The 23,748-nt window shown below is 37.2% G+C and overlaps 1 protein-coding gene across 1 annotated transcript; it reads right to left on the reverse strand.

Moving 5' to 3' along the window:
- Nucleotides 1-47: 47 nt before the first annotated feature.
- On the reverse strand, nucleotides 48-20,553 carry LOC146169266 (beta-1,3-galactosyltransferase 5-like). Its single transcript, XM_083388883.1, has 6 exons — nucleotides 20,500-20,553; nucleotides 14,317-14,392; nucleotides 13,485-13,639; nucleotides 11,288-11,616; nucleotides 6,035-6,260; nucleotides 48-1,939 (listed from the first exon to the last, which is right to left on the reverse strand). The coding sequence occupies exons 3-6, from the start codon at nucleotides 13,601-13,603 to the stop codon at nucleotides 1,336-1,338; spliced, it is 1,278 nt and encodes a 425-aa protein (XP_083245009.1). The 5' UTR covers nucleotides 13,604-13,639; nucleotides 14,317-14,392; nucleotides 20,500-20,553; the 3' UTR covers nucleotides 48-1,335.
- Between the last annotated feature and the right edge of the window lie 3,195 nt (nucleotides 20,554-23,748).

The raw sequence follows: 23,748 nt of genomic DNA on the forward strand, positions 1-23,748 counted from the left end.
TATAAGTTTATACGAAATACGCATAAAAAATGAAACATGTAGGCCATCAATAAAGGTAGGCCTGCACAAATCGCTTTTCAAGATGCAATCAATCGCGATATAGAAATATTGACTTGAACCATTTTTTCTGCAAGATCAACTATGTAATGTGTAGTGACAACAATTTTGGTGTTGAAAATTTTGTTTTAATTTCTTAAAGCCTTTTCAAATTTGGATTTGTGGAATGGCAAGTTTCTTTTGTGTTAAACAGAATATAAGAATCCCGTAAGGCGTAAAGCACAACAATAGTAACACGATAAAAATCAAGAATAAGCTTAGGCCTACCTTTTAAACATAATGAAAGTAAAGAACAAAATAATAAATTTAAACTAGGCCTTTTTGCGACTCGCTAGCGACATTTTGTAGATATTTTTCACAAGAATTAAGACTATTGGGGGTGTCTGCCATTTTCTTCTAATTTTGAGACGCATTGTTTTAAAAACGCTTGATAACTTCCTTATACGATATTAAAAATAATTACTATCTTAACTCCATGTACTTTTACTGGTTTTACCCTTGTTTATTGCTTACACGTTATTATTTAACAGTTCAGTTAGTACAATAGTCCATAGTCAAATCATTTTTTAATGGTAATGGAAGCCTTATTTTTATTAGCACAACGTTATAAACCAGGGGTTCTTAACCTGTTTGTATGTTTTACTCGTTTAGCAAAGATAAAAATCAGATTTACCCCAATATATAAAATGGTGCTTATACATGACGTATCAGTAAAGTAACTAAGAGATAAAAAGTATTAATTAGCGAAGCAAAACGTTACCGACAATTAGACGATAAAGAATCAATAGGCTCTTATCTGAACTAGGAAAGTAGGCCACCAATACCTAAAGCTGACAGAATTTTTCTGTCCGGCCAACTGATGTGGTTGTTTTAATTTATAGCTCATTTAGCCCCTAAAACAAATAAATTTACGCGAAATTTAAATTTACCCCTGGTTAAAAAAGGCTGTTATAAACGAACAAATGCCAATTTTGGGCCCATTTAGAGTTTATTCACAGAAATACTACGAGAGCCAATGGCAAAAGATAAATCTCACGATGGATTTAACATGAATTTAGCGTTCCAAGACGAAACAAAACCTTTGTATCAGAAAATACCAAATGTTGTTGCTATGCACATGACCTTAATCTGGCAACCCTTGCTACGGACCGGTAACGAGCTACTCGCGGACCGGCGGTTGCCGACCACTGATCTAATAGATGCACGACTACTTATCACTTGTTCCTCAAGCGAAAAGCGTATACGAGACATATGTAAGGTCAAGCTTTGCGACGTTTTCTATCTTATACAGAAGGGGCTTTTTAAAAGGTTCGCCTCCCACTGTTTCCAAGAACTGTGCACCATCGCCGGAATGTTTTTCGCCACCTTCCCGTAATCGCCCCACATATGCACCCACAATATCTTCGCTCGGGGCACCGGCTGTGGCTGCACGACGTCGATGTTCGTGTCGCCCCTGCCCAGCTTCGATCGCAACAGCCCGGTGATCCATACGTCATCCATGGGAATTGGGTGCGTCACGCGCGACAGCTCAAACAGTTCGCTGAGCAGCGCAACGGGCATGGTATAAAAACCGCCGCCGCAGTACAGTGGATACTTGCTTCCCGGGTACTCGTCCGCCGACACGTAGTACTTGTTGCGCGGGTTTCGTTGCGGCTTTCCTTTTCCCCCAAACTCGTAAATGCAAAATATCGGCGAGCTTATGAGCGTTCGGGTGAAGTTGCGGCCGTCCGATTTGTCCAGCGATCTCATCTTGGCCTCGATGAGCGCCAGCGCTTGTTCGTAGTTCACCACGAAGTCGTCGTCTGTCGAAGCGTAGATGACGTCAGGCGGGAGGTTGCGCGACGCCCACTGCATGGCGCTCGTGGTCTTCACCGGTATATGTCTAAAGCACGAAAGGATAGCATAGAGCAGGGGTTCTTAATCTTTTTTAATGGAGACCCCTTAAAAGTATTTTTGCTTAGCGTGGACCAGTGTATATAAGCAAGGAATTTCAGAGATAACGTCATGAACTGATTTGACAATACAAATAGACTTCTAAATTCTGCTGTTTTCCCTCCGAAAAATGTGAAAACACACTGGAGTCTGAATATACATTTAATGTAATTTTTTTTTGTTCCAAATTGAACACTTTTAAAAAAAACATGATTACTTTTCAAATATACACTAATATTTTAATTAGGGCTTCATGGATCCCCTAAAACGATAGTTGGCGTACCCCCAAGGGGTCCATGTACCCCAGTTTAAGAACCCTATAAATAGAGCGTTGGCTTCATGCAGCGGATAATAACTAATGCAGCTGCGAACTCAGTGCTCAGCAACCGGCGGGCCTCGAGACTATGCTTGAGATGTGCCGCGGTGTAACCGTGTTATCTACACGTATTTTTTTAAGAAACTGTTAATATTAAAGAACTATCACAAAAATAACCAGTGGATACGGAACCAATAGAAGACAATGCATTATTAGTGTAAAATATAGGCATTTTATATTTATAAGCATGCTTTGTTGATTCACTGTGTAAAACTGTCGTTCCAAAATAAAGTTAAGGCAGAAAAATAAAAAAACGTTTTTGGGTTTTTTTTTTTTTAGGGAGAAGCCTGTAGTGACATTTCATTCGCCATTGTAAAAGCGGAGGCTAACGAATGCAAGTTGTACAATTTAAGCTGCTAGTAACTTTCCATAAAGTCCATAAAAGCGCACAGTTATAATATAAACGTACAAATCATTGAGCCTCCATTGCATTAAAATGCTGCTACGAAGTTTATTTGTCATTTTAGGTAAATTTGTACGGTGTGCCACAAAAAAATAAAATAAATCAAGTTTAGTGTACCGCAGGTAAACAAATGCTGCCGAGCAATGTACAAAGATACAAGGTATGTCGGCTGAACGTTAATACAAGGCATTTAGGTACTGAGCGAAACAGCCTTAAATATGATGTTAATTAAACACTGTGCTTGAGTGAATCAATTGCCTTTACGCACAAGTTAATAGTCGTTATTCGTCTGTGTTATGAACTGTTGAACAACAACTTAGTGGCAAACGCATTCAAATTAGGTTTAAAATAAAACGGTATAGCCAGAAAAATATAGTTGGACATTCCTGACGATCAGTTGGATCAATACGCACTCGTTTTTAAATATCAGTTCGATCAATACGCACTCGTTTTTAAATAAGTACAGCAGCCACTATAGAGAAAACTCGCTTTAGCATCGGGTCTGTCATTTAACGACTTACTGCAAAACAACGGAAATTGACAATTCCAGCGAATTTCTGCCGTTTGCCAGCGTATACCGTCGTCCAAAAATCGATTGTTAATAAGGGGCTGTAACAATACCAACTCAAAACAAGTAGCGCGATTGTTTTATTCTGATGGTTTAAAGCTGTATGTAAGTTAAAGTGACGTGTTAGATGGCGTTAAGATGATAACTGAATAGTTTAGCTCATTTAAACACTATATAACAGGGGGTCGGCAACCCCTGACAAGATGATTATTCAGGGCACTCCAAATGATTTAACACGCATGTTATATCACCTTAAGAAAGTACAACCATTACATCATCAATAACATTATTAATACACCACTAACACTATAGCGCTAATTAAATGGTTGCAAACATTTCCAGTTCGTGTTATAACTTATAAGTTAGTTAGGGCTACCATATTTTCAGCACCCAAAAAGAGGACATTTTTTTGCCTGCAAGTAAAACGAAAGTAGAATTGTTACGTTTAAGAAGGACGTGCCATATCCACAAGTAATGCATTCAGCTTCGAAATTAATACGTCCCTTTCTGAAACAAGGATAGCCTACTTCTGGCGTAGCTCATCAGTAAATAGAGTTTTCCTCTTCGGCATTATAATTTATAGCTTATTTTGGCTTATGGGTGTCTAAATTTAAAGATATAATAAAGAAAAATGAAAGCATCTGCTGAAAACCACCTGTATGCTATAACCTTTTATCAGCCGCGTCCCCCTTTGGTAATTTTCATATGCCCTGCGAACAGTAAAGTTTGTCGTCGGTCGCGCGAAGCGCGAAAAAAATAGAGTTTAATTGGTTGAATTGGCGCTAAACTATTTACTCCACAGTGACGAGTGACGACACACAACACAACGACAATATTGCAAAAACATTATCGATTCGCGCAAAAAGTTTAAGTCCCCCCGTTGCGAGCCTGTTAATAAAATGTGGATCAAATAGTTCGAACGGTGGATGAGATTTAGCGTTTATCTAAAAGTTAGCAAAATTGTAATTAAATATGGCCGTTATACACTTAAAGAGACGTTGTACTAAATAAGTTAACAAACGTAGAAAACAACAAGATTCGCGCGGAGCGCGAAACTTTTTGCAGTTTCAATATTAAAGTTGGCAAAAAAAGGGCTTGCACAGCGCTCTAGGAGTGGTATACAATTCAAACGAAACCATTGGAATCATTGCAAAAAATTAAAATTAACTTAAAGCTCGCGTCCCCAGTTAAGAACTGCTGTTATAGACTAACTAGACAAGCTTCTGTAATAAATAAGAACAGAGCCTACCATACAGTAACACTGATGGTATAGGCTAGGCCTACAAAACTCATACAGTACGGTAAATTTTCTTTATTCTTTTTAGGTGTGAGGTTCTGTTGCCTTTTTTCTGGCGCAATGTATGCAATGACAATTAAGAAGATAGGGCTGGTAGGGCAATTTGCTGGAAAACCTGTTTTAAACCAGCAATTCAGCATGTTTCATGGCTACAGTATACGTTAAATTAAATACAACGTCTCGCCTAAAAGTCTTGTTAAAAGTATAAGTAAGTAACTCGAAATGCGAAAAAAATAGGACATTTGGACCTTTTTGGGCATCCTCGGAGGACCATTCAGTTTTCTTGTAAAAAGAAGACAAATTCTCCGAAAAGATGACATATGGTATGCCTAAAGTTAGTGTCTTAACTGTTGAATTTAACATTATTTTTTGTGGGCGTCAAACTTGCTGTTTAAGACTAACCGTTGGTATTACGTCACAATGCCCTAAAATTGGCGTGGTGTTTACTGCGTGAAAGCAGGGCATTCTACACTAAAAGTAAGCACATGTGTTTCTGTAAATTGTTAAGGTGGAATAGCATATTTCCCATGACCTCTATGAGTGGATTGCTGAATATCCATCTTATTTTAGTTACGTAAATTGGTTGCAGGCTGTAGAGTCTCAGCCGGACTCGGGACTCCATGAAATTGCACATGGAGCCGGAGTCGGTCTCGGGTTGTTTTTAACAGACTCCGCAGCCCTGGTTGCCAGTGCAAAACCAAACATAGAAAAATTTTTGGCACGCGATTTGTTGATGTTTTGAAATTATTCATAAACTGGCACACTATATACGAAAGGTTGCTGATATAAAGGCTTATCATTAATGTACTCAATTTTGTTCATTGTTTTCAGGTCGTTCTCACAGCCTTTACAAGGTTTTTAGTCTTACCGGAAGTATATTACGCATATTTCTCAGTGTTTACCGCTATTGCACCAGCTTAGGTTGTGGGGATTTTACGGTTTGTCCATTTTTATTCTTTTATTTTTAATATTTATTCAAATTTAAATTGAACCACATATACGAGATAATCCTGCGCAAACGAATGATCTTGCTGATGGGAGAAGTATCATTTCAAGAACAACGAAAACCATAGATATAATCGAACCAGCATCACGATAAACTGATACAAGGGCAGGCGATGGACCAACTTCATTGAAGAAAATTCCTGAACACAAACAAAATACCGGGCCAAGGACCCCCCGAAAAACTGTAGTGCGGTATTCACCAGTAGTTCCCAAACTTTTTTGGCTCGCGGCACACTTAAAATATCCTTAATATTTCGCGGCACACTTTTAACAGAACAACCATAGAGCCATTTTACAATCGCCCTTAACACACGACAAACTATATTTAAATGTCTCAATATGAATAATTTGTAATGGGCCACACACAGTTTGGTAATCACTGGTATAGAAGTTCACCTGTAGTCGTCGGGCCCGTCGAACTGCAAAATGTCGCCGTATTTTGTGCTCTCCTCTGCAACCTTGCTCATTTGCTCCTGGTCGTCGGTCACACCCAACACGAAGATTTTTTCCATCCGGACTCCGTCGATGATAAGGTACTTGCCCCACGTGGTCCGGATCGTTTTCCTCCGATCACTGTAGGACGCCTTGGATTTTACGAAGATCACCAAACTCCAGCGAGTCTCTGTGCGTGGTAGAAGTGTAGGCCGTAAAAGCTAATTCAAACTGTTAGACCTGTGGTCGGCAATTTTTTTTACGCGGTCGATTTTTTATTATTTTAGTTTTACCGTGATAGCCGCACAGCACATTGATAGTAATTCGTTTCAAAAACGGTGAAAGCGTCTAAAAGTTTAATTCAGGCTCGTTTTTTATCATATGTCTACCAGAAACCCTTAGGTTCTCCTTTTAGCCAAGTTTAACACTGTAAAAACAAAACTTAATGTTTTTTCACGCTTTGCGCAAACTATTGTCAATTTTTTAATAAAATCTACTTAGCCCCACATCACTATACTTACAATGACAATGACATGATGCGTCGTGTGACTTATAAACGCTACAAAGTCCAATTTATTTTAAACTAGACTAAATGCCGGTATTTGGAGCAGCAGTCGAATGGCTTTTATGTGCACGCGTTACGCATCCTTTCAATTGGCGTTTTGCTGATTTAAAAAAATAAACGGTTTGTTTTTGGCGTTATCGCTCGATTAGACTGGATTTCAGCTACATTTTTGCACAAGTTCGCTCGAGAACAACAGGTTTTTTAGAAATATTTGTTTTATGATGTTAGTGACGTATTTCTAAACATTTCCTAGCTCCCCCTAACGCAAAATATTGGATCAGCCCCTGTTGGACGTAGAGGGGTTAAATCGCTCTTAAAAGATTATTTCGGGCAGCGACAAATAAAGTTGGCCGACCACAAGTGTTAGACCAGTGGTTTTCAAAATATTTTTTTAAGATTCCTTCCTATACAAGTGCAAACCACTGCCAATTCCTCCCCAGAAAAAACACAATGTGTTCTTCCTTTTTTATTTATTTCTTCGATTTACGTCGGAACAGAAAAACAAACCTATATGAAAGGAGACAACAAAATGTAAAACTGCACTAGACACATCTGCGCCAAAAAACAGATTTGTTCCATAATTGGAATGCGCTACTGCGCTAGTCTGAAAGTTGAGTTCGTTTGAACGTATTACGTATAGGTATTATATTTATACCTACGTAAAAATATTTACATTGGTGTATATTTCGTGACTGTGAAGAAACAAATCATTTAAATTATGGGCCTAATAGACTCTGTTTTATAATACTAATGATTACAAATAAATAAGCTTTTATTGCAAATAATCAATTAAAAAGTTTTTTATCCAGTGTTCTCCCATTGAGAACCAGTGTGTTAAACAGCTCAAAAACGCCAATACAGTGAATTGCGTTTCTTGTTTGATCAACTTATACCGATTCAGTTCAACGACTTATTAAATTTGTGTAAGTTTAACCTTTTTGTACAACTTCAGGTTGTACCAGTCGTTCACTTGAGTGCTGAGATTCCCCCCCCCCCCCCAAAGAATTTTTTATTAGTATAACATAAGTTATTATCATCGAGAAGGAATGATTAAAGGTATATTTTTTCGTTGCAATAGTCATTTGTTTGAAAGTATAAACAGGTCAGCTGTTCTGTTCAAAAGGCTGAAGTTAAGAAGTATAACAAAGTATAATTTGCTTCTTCGTTGATTCTAATTTAAGTCACAATGGCCAAGTCTGTGAATACGAGCAATGCAAAGTATAATTGCACAACAGCTGCTTGCTAACGCATGGTCACCAGAAAATTCATGATTTTTTATGCGGAAGAATAGAGCATAACGCAATTTGTCAGTCCAGTGGCCATAAGCGACCATGTATATAAAGATTTAATTATTGTTCAACTGTTTATGTATATCTTAAACCACATCCTGTCGTATAAAAGGCGCCCTATCATTAGTGTGAAGCGTCAGAATATTTTTCGGCAAATTGTAGGATCTTTGTGTTTTCAAATTCGTCACGGCGGTTTTCTACAGTTTACCAACATGGAACAGTGAGTAAAACGTTTGACCAACCAGGTTTTACGTCGCTTTTTAGTACAGTAATAACCTATTTATCTCACAAATGTAAAAAACAGTGCAATTTTTGTTTGTGTTAGGCTTAACTTACATGAACACCATTATCTTGTCAAAGCGCAAATCATTATGTTAATGTCACAAGTTAGGGTTATAGCAAAATAAGCAGCCAACACAGAGCAGTTTTTTAACCTAAGCAACAATTTCACAAAACTCGTCTTCATAGACATAGCAAATCAAATGGCTTACACAGGGCTGCAATGCTATTGGTTGGTCACGCTTAAACCATCTATTCAGTTTGTAAGAAAATACACCGCTCTACCCCTAATTTTACTCACAACTTTTGTTTGGTTTAGAACAGTGGTTCTTGATCTTTTTAATGTTACTCCTGAGAAATACATGATAAATTTAAATTACGCCCATTTTGAAAAATAGGTTAAAAACATTACAGCTTGCAATCAATTGATAATAAAAACCTACACACGCGCAAAAATGATGTCATTTTTTACATCCGAATGTCCATTAATGGTATAATCAACGTAAAGCCTTTTCGAAAGCTCTGAATTTTTCCAACTAATTCGATATGACAAGATTTTTACACATTGTGTTTTTTTAAATGGATCGGTCAGCAACACTTGGTAAACCAAGCTTCAGAAAAGTTTCTTTGTAGCTTTGTTTCTTACAATGATGTCACAAATAGCATGGTCTTAAGCGGAACAAAATACAAACGGCAAGCGCACACAAAATGTATCTATATTCTATACTAGTCTCTGTTTAATTTATTATATGGTTAAAAATACTGTATTTTTTGGAATGTAACGGAATTTAATCCGAAAACAATAATCTACATTACCACCAAAAAATGTCAAATTACCCCTTTGGCGGTAATTACCCACATGTTAACAACCACTGGTTTAGAATAAAGCAAAACTTTATTTTGTTTTGGAAGAAATGATGAGATGAATAAAGTGAATTGAACAAAGGCCAGTTTTTAAATATTTAGCTCGGTCTAGTTATCCTACGCATTTCCACTGTGTCGGTTTGTGACTGCATTACGGGTTAAACGGCCCACGTAATTTTTTTTCCTTCCCGCTGTACGAAATGCATGAAGATTGCGATCGATTGTCGACGCCAGCCTATAGGTGCTGTTACGCGCCCAAGACGGCTTTCAAGGGAGAATAGCCAACGGCGAATGTTTAGTGCTCCTTGTAAAACCGGGAATATCCCAATGATTTTTTCACATTTAATTTTCCTAAATTAAAAAATTTAAAAACCATCTGGTCTCTGTCTCACTTAGAGCGTAATGAATATCGACAGGTTGACAAATGTATTCTACGTATAGAATGTCATTTTATGCAATAACGATTTTTTTATTTAATATATCGTTTGCGGATTTAAATCCTTTTTGATGCATCATGGTGTCACCATCGTATTTGTTGCGTGCAACCGTGGGTATATAATTTCGCATATAGGTACGTTGGTTGGTTGGCATATATCAGCCGCAAAAAGGAAAACGTATAATGAGGTAAATCCGGAGTTGGCTTTTGATTACGGTATAGAATGGTAACCAACCGTTGAGCCGTTACCAGTGAAACAAAAGAAAACGCCTTATGAGATCCAATTACCACACAAAAACAGTGGGCGCTAGTTTCCTATAAATTCGGCATAAATTAACAAGTAACTTTTTACAACGGGGCTTACGTATCAACATGTTCTTTAAATGCCGAATACGGGAAATCACACATTTTAGTGGGAATTTTAAGAACCAAGACTTTTATACCGCAAACTAATTGTAATTGTAACGGTGTAATATTTTCATACACTTTACAGTTACACAAGCTATTCTCGAAAACAGCTTTGTCAAACTAGATGGGCATGAGCCATTTAAAACCAAAAAAAAAACATTTCCAATGTGAGCTGTTGTAAGCGGTTACCAGTGATTTTCAAAGGGAGCCACTTGTATTCCTTAGGGTGAAATTTTTAAATTTGGGAGGGAAATTTGTTCCAGGGAGGAATTGGTGAACAAAAATGGATAAAAGAGTACTTATCGGTTATATACAAAAAAAAGCTTATTTAACTGTGATGATTGGTATGGTAAAGAGTCTATTGGGCCCATAATCTAAGTCTATTGTTTCTTCACTGTTACAGTCATTTAAGAAATATACGCCAATCCAGGAATGTTTTCGTAGGTATACAATTAATATGTACGTTATAGTATAAACCAGTAGTTCTCAAACTTTTAAAAAAAATTACGCAACGGTCCCCTAACAATTTTTAAACTGCTCACGGTCCCCTTAAAATATACACAAATAACTACAAAATAACACGTTATTTTAATGGTATCAATAGGCTCGTTGATACCGTATTTAGTATTGTAACGTTAACTCAATCACTTTATTTGAAAGAAGTAATCACGAACAGTTTTAAAACCGTAACCGTACAGCCCAGTGAGCCCAAAGTGGCAGCACAGCAAGCTGTAAAAACACAAATCTCATTATCACAACGCAACACTATGATGTCGCAATGCACAAACTGAAAGTATGCAATCACGTGAATGAACAACTAATCGTAGCTTGTGATGACGAGTGGAATTACGTTAGCGTAATGTCACTTTGCGCGTATGGGTCGAGCCGAAGTTTGGCTTTCCTTCTTTTCTCCCACAAGTAGGCCTATGTACGGCATAGTTATTATTACTGTGTTTGTTAGGCTTGGTTTGGAAAAGTAAGTTGCCTGAAAATTTTATTGCACAAACATTTTTTTCGTGTTGATTTTTTGTTACGTACTTCGCGGTCCCGAAAAATCGCGGACTCCAAAAGGACATCGGACCCCAGTTTGATAACCACATGGTATAAACAAACTCAACTTTCAGACAATTAGCTCATTAAAATTGTCTTGATGGGCCTATTGCAGTTTTCCATAGTGTTTTTTTAATTTTGTTTCTTTTCCTGTAGGTTTTCCCCGTTTAGATATCAGTCAAATTCCAACATTCTAAAAAATGTTGTTGTTTTTTACCAAAAAATGACTTTTTTACCAACAAATGATCTTTACTATTAAACTAAGAAGTGGTAAACTCATAGCTATCAAACCTAGCATAAACGTTCGAAGAAAAGTCGCCGCTTACCGTGTTTGCCAGGCTGTATATTTCGGCAATTAAAGTCGGCGTCGGAGTAGATCAGCGCGCCTCCAGGACGATCCATTTGCGGCTCAATCAAGAATGTAACTTCCTTGCGCTTGAAGGTGGAGTTTTTTACGAAGGCGTTGTCGTCGCTGGTAACGGAGGACGAAGTTATCTTGCCTGCTTCGGGTTTCTCAGCGATACTGGAGATCTCAGAACTATTTCCAATTTGTTTTCCTGCGGTGCCGTTGCTGGTTCCGTTCGAGTTAGCTGTCGTTTTGGGCGAAGTTGCGTTCGGTTTAGCGAAATGGGAGTGTACCGCTTCACCCATAGAACTGCGAACAAATGCAAAACAAACGTTATGTTTGTATTGAGAGTTTTTTAAATAAACCTTTCACTTTGATTTGTGGTCAAGTATAGAGACTATAGTGAATATAATCAGATCGTACCCTGTACCCAATACCAGGTTGTTCTATCTACTTGTCTGACACATGTTAGGTATCGGTACCGATCTGATACGAATTTTATTTCAGTTTCAAAACTGTCTTGACTTTGAAAATGAACCACACCAAGAAAATAGTGAACACTTTGACAAACGTATAAGTTGGATGAAACATATTAGACATTCCTTGCAGTAAGCGTCTTATATTGTTTACTTGAGGAGTACTTGTTTAACTATATTATGGCCCTTTAACCGACCGAGTAATGAAAATGTTGAAACGGGTGTTTGTGTTGTCTTTTTCAGACATTTACCGATTAAACTCTAACCATTTAGGTTTAGGCAGTTGTTTACAGTTAAATGAATCGACTTTTGGAATAAAATAAAATAAAATATCAAAAAATTTTTCCTAATCCGACTCATTAATTTTGTATGTTTTTATGTAGCTATTGAGTAAACGTATATTAACAGTCAGCATTTATTAAGCATTATTGTTTACTTGCAAAATGTTAAGTTTAATGATTGGAAATTGTGTAATCCAAAAAAGTGTGCCTGAATTCATAACATTTCCAAAATCACAGTGCGTCCCGTTGTATAATGCTGTTCGCCCAAAAGAAAAATGAAAACCAGGTTGGCTATTCAACAACCACAACACAGCGCGGTGCAAATCGTATTACACGTGTAGCGTAGTCAAAATACATCGGTCAAGAAACATGCGTCTGTGCTCTTTTTGGGTGTGCTGATTTCCCGCGTATGACAAAGCCGCAAAAACAGAGCAAATCGGAAAAGCAAGAGATTTGACGACAAATGTGGTTAAACGCGTTCTTGAACCAGTGGACCTTGAACGCTATTTGAAAAACGGGCTTGACCGCTGCAACATAGAATCCATGTACAAAATGAAGTTATTTAAAGAATAATGTTGCGGACTTTTATTTATATGAAACGCAAGCCTAGTATTAACATACACAGCATAAATATAAACTATCAATCCATCGTTGATAAGGCGCTGTTTGGTTTGCATCTGGAAGCCATGCGGTACGGGCGGTCAATGTTTGTCTTTAATGAATATAATAATTCGTTGCTTGTTGACAATCGGAAGAACAGGTCTCGTTGGAAATAGAAAATAGCATGTTAACATGGACGACAGGACGTACACATATAGGCGTAATGGGCGCCAGACGATGAATCGATCTACAACAACGTGTGCCATTTTTGTCAAACAGATTAAACACAAAATGTATTTCGCACCGTTCGCTAACGCGACGCCAACTTTAAAGCAACATTTGTTTCTCGTTTGATTTACACTTCAAAATAAATGAGCTTAACACCAAAAAGTTTAAAAAACGGTAAAAAACAAGGTTCGTTCAGCGACGGAAGCGTAGGCGTTGTGGATAGGCCCTTAGGCTTATAGAACAGGCAAACAACTTTTGAATGGGTTATTGAATTTACTTAATTGTGAGCAAATAATTACAAACATTTTGTTAATTTGGCTGCAAATCCCCTTCCCCCTCTCCATCCCGCAAAACTTTAAACTTTGATACAGTTCGGTTACAATTAAATACTTAAACAAACACAAATGCATATTCAAAAAACAAAAAGTTCTTTATTTTTTTGGCCTGTTAAAAAATGTCGCCAAAACGAAAATTGTACTATCATTTTTCAATAAACAGAATATGCCATTCAGCCAAGGAGCCCACATTCAGGCCTTCGCATACAGGATACGAGAACAATAGTTTTGCAACACTGTTATAATATTGTACTAACCTTCTGCTGAAGCTGTTGTGGTATTTAGTGAGACTATATTGCCAGACCAGCATCGCTAGGCCGTGTCCAGCAAGTACCAGCACAATCACCCAAAACACCTTGCCTCGCTTGCAGCGCATCAAACCGGCTTTAGTTTGACTTCAAATGCAAGTTTTCTATAAAACAAAAGCCAAGTCAGTTAGTGGGACGAATGTTCAGAAATTTTTTTACTAAAAGTTCAACAGCTTCCCTTAATCCTAAACCAGGGGGGTGTCAAAGAAAGTTTCATATTTTGCCCATTGGGGACAATTCTCTATGACAAAATTAAACATTGATAGTATTTTACGCCCTGGCGTGTATAGACAAACAAATTTATACCAATTTTATTTACTGATACAATTATGTTTAGTCTTTTAGTTATTGTGTAACAGCCAAAAACTCAAATGTGCAGCGAACAAAGAATTGATCAGGTAAATTTCGGGCGAAACCAATCAAAACAGTAATAGTTTAACACATTTTGTGAAACAAAACAGGACGTTGCGTTTTGGTTGAGACCACTAATGGATGATGCCGTTTCTGGTTTGTCATTCGACATTACTCACTATACTGAAAATGCTGCGTTGAGTGAAAAAGTGGGCGGATATAGGCGATAGGACAAATCATTGATTAACTTTCCATAACATAGGAATAAAATTCGCGGTAAGATTTTGGTTTTGTGGCTTCAAATATTCGTAACATATTTATTTTTCAGTATATTTAAGTTAGTTTAATAAATCTCGCCTAAAGATCACAAGTGGTCTGCACAACCATTTCTCGTGCTTTTAAAAATATTGCAATGAAAAAAAACCGTTACCATGGAGTGCGTCGAATTCGGAAAATGCCAGTGTTTTAAACCGCAAGTTAGTCGTTGCAACAAATTTCAATAAGACCTGCAATTATAAACAAAAAAATATGTTACCTTTTTATACTCAGATCGACACAAGTATTACTGTTTTTTTTTCGAACTATTTAAAACATTTGGATTATTGAAAATGTTCAAACACCACTGCGTTTTACAATCCGTGTCAATGTCGGTAAGAACAAAACAAGTCACTTGTACCCCTTACGTAGACAATGGCGCGCAGTCGTGATCTATCGAGGTAATTTAAGTTCATCTAATTGCTAAACTTACTTCTACCTGCATAACTAATGTATGGTACCATTTAAACGCAAACGTCTGGACTAAAAAAATCTGAAACAGACGTCAGAGTTTCGACGCATCGACTGGAACGGAATTTAAATATTTGAACCTGAAGTTATTCTGTTCTCGTTTCTAGTTTCACTTAAATCGTTGTGAACTCTGTTTTACGCAAAAATGACAGCTGGTTTTATGTGCAGCTTTGGAAGATGTGAAAGACTGCTGCTAATTTGAAACAAGACAGACTGAACCAATGGCACACTATCATAATAAAACAGTATTTTGTTTTCATCATGCTTGGCACATCGAATGGAAATCATTTAGCCTTTTCCTCTTTGGTTCGCAATATTTATCCTATAGGCTTCATGTGCAGTATACGATAAGCCTATTGCGTAGTTCGATGTTTTGTCAAGCTGTACAGAACAATATATTCACGTGTGAATAAGAGCATGACATCTTCATGCTTAAATTAAGTGGTTTCTAATTGTAAATACGCAGAAAACGTCCCCTCAGGTAACCAAATGGCTCTAGTTTAGAACAAAAGAAAGAAAAAGATGGCCCCGTCAATAAAGCTCATAAAAGTGCTAAAAGCCAAGGTATACATTTAACATTTTTGTCTGTCACAGTTCGGAATTGACTTTAATTTATGCTGACTACACTTGACTGATTAACGCTATATTGTATTATCTCGCCAAGTCAGAAAAAAAGAAACTGTCACCATTGCATCATGGACTAAATTTCTGTCAAAAGATCTCTTAGAACTAAGAACTGTTAATACTTCACAAGAATCATTTTATGTGATTAATGATATCTATGACGCAACAATGTATATTGAAAAGTTCAAAGCAGCGGTTTTTACCTTTTGCTAACCTGTAAAAGCCCTTATGTTATTTTCAAGCTTTCTTAGAACCCTAACTTTTCGCTCAGTATCCGTTTCTTTCATTAATGCTCGCCTTTAAAACGGTACGGATACAGGATTTTTGTGTGTGGATCATAACAGCTTTTAGGGATTATCTCACAAGTTAGGTCAAAGGTGACGTCACAAAGCTATAGTTAAAGCACCTGTTGTTTTCTTTTCTGGCGAAAAAATGCATCTGAAACCGGTATAATGAATTAGTTAAATTTGCAAAACTTTCAATTCAAATGATACGTGACGCCTTACGCAGATTAAATAAATTCGTACTTTGTAGTGTTTGTGAGTCACACGGCGCAACATGCCATAATAGCGCTTATGGAATGAATAGATTTGTTTATGATGGATAAAAATAGTATAAAGGGAAAGTTCCTGCGGAAAACACATAGTTTGGGAAGAGTCATGGCCCATTTTCAAAAACTAATCGTTATAGTTAGGCTGCGTGGTAATGTTTCAGAGGACATTCGCGTTGAGCCTCGTCGAACCCCAGTGAACATATTTAGGTCTTGTTTTTTTAATTTGATTACTTCTTAAATATACACTAACATTTTAATTGGGCCTTCGGGGACCCCCTAAAATTAGTTCACAGACCCACGAGGGGTCTATGGACCGCAGTTTGAGAACCCCTATTCTAGCATAATGGTACTAAACTAGATAATGCGCAAGCTAGCAACCTATAGCCACTGGATCAAATACGCGCTATATTGGCGTAACAAATACATTCACATTTGACGCAAGGAAATATAAAACGCATATCACTTAACACTCTTTAAAGTAAAAATTTATACTTGCATTCAGAAAGTGAAGTTTACAAAGACATTGCATAAGTTTCGAGCGAAGGTGTAGTGTCCCTGGTACACATGGACTATTCCATTGCGTTTGGTCAAAATACCCGTGTATATTTGCCGTGGCAACTCTGATATCTATAGGATAATACCAAAAAAATCCAGAACAATAACCCCACGATACTCTGGTTCTGCTCTAAGGGCCAGAAAAAAAAATACCTTCACGCTTTCATTTTCATAGATCATTTTCTGACTTATAAAAAATCTTTTATTTATCACCAATTTGAAAAAACGGTTTGCTAAAAATTCTTTTATAACGGCTTAGCAAGCGCTGCACACAGTCAGGAAGCAATTGTTCCTATCTATTCAGTAATACACTCTGAACTCTGGACTTCGGACAGATTATTCAAAAATACCCTGCTTACCCTGGACAGCGGCCGTATATTATTAAAAATAGAATTGACAGAAGCAGTCCGTATATAAGTTCAAAAGTTCAGTGTTAAATAGAACTCAATTCACAGCAACAACAACGAGGCAACCTCTTTTAAGTAAAGCTGAAACTCAGTGTGGGTTTATCATAACTTGTGAATTCGGACGTGACGCAACCTATAGTCGTCTGCAACTTAATGCATATAACAGGCAGTGATAACCCGGTTCGATGACTGTGGTCGCAATTTCGTCAGAGAATAAAATCATGCCTTGGAGCTTAAATCACTTCACTTGTCAACCGGCTGTATTAGATTAGCGACGTCGCTTCTCTTTGAAATTAAGGGGACTAAAGTTTAGGATCATATTGCGTTGCAATTTAAGATAGTGCACGACCGCAAAAATACTATCTTTTTCAAAAGCAAGCATTTTTGCGGTATAATAGCATTAAGGCCAGCGTTTCCCAAGCGGTTAGCCACAAGCAAACTGGTGAGTCGCGTATAGCTCTTTAAGGTGGGTCGTGAACTTTCAACAAAGCTGTTGAAAATATGCTTTAGGGCAGAGGTCACTAAACTACAACCGCAAAGTAAATTCTAACGGCCCGCGACCTATAGGTCCTAAAAAAGGAAGTATAGTTGAAATGTTGGCGCATGCAATTCCAAGCTAAATTTCAATAAAATTTAAAACTGAACGACAATTTAATAAAGTTTACTACAGTTTTTGTTGCATTTTCTTAGTAGGCCTATAACCATAATAATCAAGTTAATAGAGTTCAACACAATTTTTTATATTCGGTCCGCAATCGCCGACCCTCACAGTTATCTGGCCCTTGTTGGTCACCCTTTCTTTAGGCCTAGGGTTTTAAGGCGCCCAATCTGTATAAATTTGCGGCTTTTGATTTAAGGTAAGTGACTCAATGGTCATATAACAGCGATATAAATATTGCTCGATATAATGACATTTCTAGTCTAATTTGGAAGAAATAGTATTTTGTAGTGTTTAAATGAGTTCATATCCAACAATGTGTGCTACAATTATGCATGGTATACTTGAAATGATTTCCCTAACCAGGAAATAACACTGAGCAAACAAATGCATATACACAATTAAATTTCGCAAAAGATATAGTTTAGTAGCGGTTGCAAAACAGCTTTATTCAATGCTTTTAGTTGCGATGTGGAAGGTACTAATACCATTATTTTGGCCTTTTTTCCAATTGTGTTTTATTCTGACGTTGGTCTTGTTCTTATCTCGGTCTTATGGCTGTAGTCCGCTTGTTTTTATTGTAGCATAACCTGCTTTATTAACGCAGTAAACATGAGCCAACTTTAGGGCATTATGACGTAGTATGAACGGTTAAATTTAACGCCACAAAAAATAACGTGAAGTACAACAGTTAAGACACTAATTGTGAAACGAACTGAAAATGTGTGCAACTATTTAGTTAGAAACAACTCACTTAGACCAAACAAGATTATATGGTAAACCTACAATAAAAACAACCTTTGGGTCAATCTAAGGCCTCTTTTGATGAACTGATATTTATTAGGTCTAAGCTGCGTAGGCCTACCACGTCGTTGGTGGTCACCTAGCTCATGTACAGAGAACAATAGAAAATACAAACGCAGGAAACGAAGTTTGCATTTCAGGCTGTCCTATTATTGGCACGAGCTATCTGATATATTGAATATAAAACGAGAAAGGTTCCCGACCACTGCATTAGGGAAAAGGCTCAAATTTGGGTTAAAAACCTTTTAGCGGACCATACTTTAGCAACATACAGAGCCGGATCTGTAATTGTTTTGGGAGACGCTATGAATTTGTTTACGCATGACGTCTCAAATTTACGTCATAATGTTCAGTCGTAAAACAATTAGTAATAAAAACGCATGCTGTTCTACAGGGAAGAAAATACGCAGATAAACGCGGTCTAATGGAAAAAAATGCCTACATTGGTTTAAATTTGCAGCTTTCAATTGCAAGTATAAGTGACCCAACGGTCATATAAAGGGGTATAAATATTGCTCGATATAATGGCATTTCTAGTCTATTTAAAAGATATGGTTATGTAGTGTTTCTATGAGTTCATATCCAACAATGTGTGCTATAATTATGCACGGTATACTTGGGCTGAAATGATTTCCCTAACCACAAAAAAACACTGAGCAAACAAATGCATATCCACAATTAAATTTCGCAAAAGATATAGTTTAGAAGCGGTGGCAAAACAGCTTTATTCAATGCTTCTATAGTTGTAGTTTTAAGGGGACCACCTGGCGATGGCTAGTTCTTTAATAGTATTACCAATACACGCACAAAAATGTTTGTTCGTATACTATTATCAAAAGTGGATGAAGAAAATGTAAAGATTCCATCTTTTGAGCAAGGCCTTTTTTATTTGAAACCATTAATCCTTAGACGCGACGAACACTGCTTTGCAGAAAAAGAGTTTTTTTTTAAAACGTTACTTTTATTTTTGTTAATCTTTTTTCCTTGACTCATACTAAAGTAGCTTGCGTCTTTTTGCGATTAATGCTACCACAATATAACACATGTAGTTGCAACAACAGATTCTTGTTAAAAGAAAACTTTGTAAAAAATATTTGTTGTCAAACAAGTCCTCTTTTTCAGGCTAGTTTTTTCTTGTTTAACGTTGGTTCAGTACATAATAATGTTTAATGTTAAACTTCTGCAACTCTGAAACTGCTTGATTGCACATAAACCTAAAAATAATTTGACTTTTTATTGACTCTTACTCGGCATACTCTTACTTTTTTCTGTTTTATTCAGTGAACCATTTGGTAGAAAAAACGTACGCCTTGCAGCACAACAAGTTAAAAGATGTGCATTTTTAATACCAGCCAATGTCTTAAACAGTTGAGTCGTATAAGTCAAAGGAAACAGGCGCCACATTCTTTTAGATGAGAATGCAAATGTGCGACAATCATGCAAAACAATGCATGCGCGCCAAAAATAATAAAAACAGTTCAAAGCAAGGACGTCGTGACCCACAAATAGTTCTTAAAGTTGCTGACTAGGAATATACGATGCTTAACGTTTTATTCCGATGTATCCGGCGCACAAAAGAGATTCGCATATTGCTCGATATAAGGATTTTTAACTTTAAAATTAATTTCCACTATAGACTGTTGTTTTTCACGCGGTACAACAACATGTCGTACTGTCGAAGTGTGCACGGCGCCTTTAGGCTGAAACGATTTCCTTAAGCGGGCTCAAAAACGTACTAAAATTTTGACAAAATTTTACATGGCCTGGTGCCACTGTGCCCCCACCAAATACCGCCCCTGAATATAGACCCATCTGATAACACTAAATGAAATGGAGTCTTAGTATATTCAGCGCATAACGTTTTATTGTATAGCCTACTATTTTCGTCAAAAAGTAGATTGTTTAAATATTCACTAATAGTTCAATTGGGCCTTTATGGACCCTCTAAGACTAGTTTACGTACCCCCAAGGGATTCATGGACCCCAGTTTAAGAACCCCTGATTTACAGTGTAGGCTATAGTTAACATCCTGCCACATCCAGTTACTGTAACTAAATGTAAGCACCAGGATAAAAAAATCATATCACCAACAAAGTTATTTGGCATTAACTAATGTGTGTTAGTCAGGACAAAAAGTAGTTCTGAAAAGATATTTGTGTTGGAAAACGTGTTATTTAAAAATGTGTTATTTAAAAACATAAAGATCCCAGTATTGATCATACTTACATGTGTGCGCCACGTATTCCGGGCACGGCTCATGGCGTAACGCTGTACACCACATCGTTTTGTCTTCGTGCTTCGCAAACTCAAAAAACGCTTATGGTTTTAACCTCTCCCCTTCCCCTCAAACCAAATGAAAAAACAATTTATTTTCACCCTATTAATAAAAAAAAACTACCCAAACCACAAAATCTCCAAACATTTTGATCATTGTTTTTATCTAAATTCGAAGTACAACCAACAGTTTTCTTTTTAAATTGTGCCCGCATTACCTATCTCAAAATGTGCGCACATTTTGACATTTTTATTTCAAAAAATTTTAATTAAAAAATGTGCACACATTATAAAAAAAGTGCGCATTGTTTTGCAGATTTTCGCGTGCACTTTTTTGCGCACATTGTACAAAAAAACTTTTGTATCCCCGTCTCCTACATTCGGTATATTTAAATCGAGTTAACAGCAAATCGTAAATGCATTCCTGTCTGAGCTGAAATTACGGAACTAAATTTAACTTTCACAGAACATTTCCTCCTTTCATTCTCTGCCGTAGCGAAACAAAATATCACGAGGGTCGAGCGAGAGGAAAATATATCCCTCGACAAGCCCATAAAAAATAGCTTATTCTTCTTTGTTACGGTAAAGTTCACGTTTGGCTGTGCTCGGCTGCTGCACAACAACCTGATTTACACGTTACATGATGTTATAATAACGTCTGGCTGATTTAAGGTCACACATAAACCGCGCCCATTTAATTATTGAGAAAACTGAACTGGTCGGATTATGGTTGACTGCCGGACTATAACCCATGGCAGAGGCGTAGCTACGGAGTCGGTTAGGTACATATATCCCCAAGCGCCACGGTATAGGGGCGCCAAAATAAGTCTTACCAATGCCAAAATAAGACTGCTCCTTCTTTAAAAACAATTGTTCGATTAAAATTTGATTTTTCCCCTATGAAGTAAGGTATATTATGTTAATGTAATAAAAAATGTGGTTAAACATGGAGGAGGGGCGAAAATTTAATAGTTTGCCCCCAAATACCTGGCTACGCCTCTGACCCAGGGTTAATATTACCTACTTATTTGCGTTCTCCAATCAGCACTAACCCAAACAAAATAACATTTGCCAAAGACATTGCACACCGTCTGCGAATTTTCGTTCTATCATTTGTTTTTCGCCAAAGACTATAAACCTGCCTTTTTATGTCTAGCGTAGCGTTTACATAGTTATTGTATGAAACTCACAACGTTCTGACTTAACGTTTGCAAATAAAGTGTTTGCTGTTTAATTGTAACTAGAAAACATTTCGTACTAATTAAATTTAAGAACAGAAATTATTTCTGTTTAGTTTAGACAAACTTCGAATATAAATAATAAGAAGAAACAAAACGTATTCTACAGCAAACTACATTCGGTATATTTAAACTGAGTTGTTCATAAATCATAAATATTTATTCTGCATAAGCTGCAAGTACGAAACACAATTAACCTAAATTGAGTCAGCACACAGGCGAGTTAGGGTTGACAAATATGAAGTTTGTCTTCCGCAGAATAGCGTCTCATTTCATTCTCTGCCGAAGGGAACAAAATATCCCCCAAAAATATATCCCTTGACAAGCCCATACAAAATATATTATCCCTCTTTGTTATAGTAAGGTGCGGCTGCGCTTGCGGCTGCGCTTGGCTGCTACACAAGGCTCAGCAACTTAAATTGTAGCGTCGACTGAACAGGTCGGGTTGCGCTTGACTGTCGCACAATAACTCATGGATAAGATTAACTATTAACTTGCGCTCTCCTTTTCACATGAGCAAAAAACACTAAAAACCGGGAATGGAAGTTCTTCAGAATTTTGCCATACCCTGGTCCGTGTAATCACTGTTAAAGCACAATTTAAATCTGTAGTTTCGAGCAGCATGCAAAACACTTTCATGTGCCTTATGCGCAACCTACTTAATTGAAAGTTTTGCTAGTTGTTTAGGCCTGGTGTTGATATGTTGGTTAAGGCAACATGCACGACAGGTGTTAACAAGAGGTCTACGTTACCACCATATTTCGCATTTAAATTTACAGCGGTAAAATATGTCGTTTTGTAGCAGCAATAATTTATTTTCCAAATGTAGCCTCTTTATGAAAGCCAAGTCGCACGCGCGAGTTATTTCACCAGTGACAATAAGAGGTGCAGCATGGTGTCTGTCTTCGTGCTTCGCAAACTCAACAAAGCAAGCAAATATGAACGTATCCTGTCCTGACGTTTTTCAACCGCAAGATGGGAGTCGATAACTACAGAGAGCTAAAACGATGACGTCACAATATTTTAGGTTTTTTGTCAATTTTACTCGATAATGTTTTACCCTGGCTTGGTCCGCACAATTCTGTTGTTCGAGCAATATGCAAAACTCTTTTATGAGCCTAATACTCCACCTTTTAAATCGAAAATTTTGTCAATTTAAATCAAATAAACGCAGTGTTCTTAAGATTTATTTTTGTAGGACGCATTGTTATAACGTAGCTTTGTAACGTCTTCCCTAATAATGTATTCAACTTTGTGGTTTGCTTGCTGCGGCCCTTATATAATTTTAATTTGTTTAGGCCTGGTGTTGATATGTTTGATTACAGTAACATGCGCAACAGGTGCAAATGGAGAGGTGTACACTGCCACCAGATTTCGCATTTATATTTGCGGCAGTAAAATATGTTGTTTTGTAAGAGTAGCAAGTTATTTTACTAAGGAAAGCCTCTTTCTTAAATGTAAGTCGCACGCGCCCAGTTTTACTAACGCAGCCAGTTCGAACAATGAACGTTGGCATCCCTGCTGTACCTCATTGTCCTGCGCGTGCAACGTTTTTGTTCGAAGTGGCTTGCCTAGTAAAACTAGGCGCACGCGACTTGCCTTTCATAAAGAGGCCTATCTAAGTAAAAAAACCTATTGCTCTTACAACACAAAATATTTTACCACCGCAAATTTAAATGCGAATCCTGGAGGCAGTGGACACATTTCTGTTAGCACCTGTTGTAATTGTTGCACCATTTAAACATTTCAACACCAGGCCTAAACAAATATAATTATACAAGGGCCGCAACAACAAAAGCTTAAGTTTAACGCATTCTTAACGACGACGTTACAAAGCTACGTCATAACATGGCATCATAAATATATAAATATTGCGTTTATTGGATTTAAATTGGCAAAACTTTCAGTATAAAAGGTGGCTTTTTAGGCACATAAACGTGTTTGCATATTGCTCATAATTACA

The sequence above is a fragment of the Ascidiella aspersa genome, chromosome 1 (assembly GCF_963924565.1).
Source record: "Ascidiella aspersa chromosome 1, kaAscAspe10.2, whole genome shotgun sequence".
Lineage (NCBI taxonomy): Eukaryota > Metazoa > Chordata > Ascidiacea > Phlebobranchia > Ascidiidae > Ascidiella > Ascidiella aspersa.

Bases quoted from the DNA above. Each gene is read 5' to 3' on its own strand.
- LOC146169266 (XM_083388883.1), bottom strand. From the start codon at position 13,603: ATGCGCTGCAAGCGAGGCAAGGTGTTTTGGGTGATTGTGCTGGTACTT. The intron at 11,617-13,484 runs GTTAGTACAATA...ATTTGTTCGCAG, and splicing joins CACAACAGCTTCAGCAGAAG to TTCTATGGGTGAAGCGGTAC. The intron at 1,940-6,034 runs GTGAACTTCTAT...TTCGTGCTTTAG, and splicing joins GACGGGCCCGACGACTACAG to ACATATACCGGTGAAGACCA.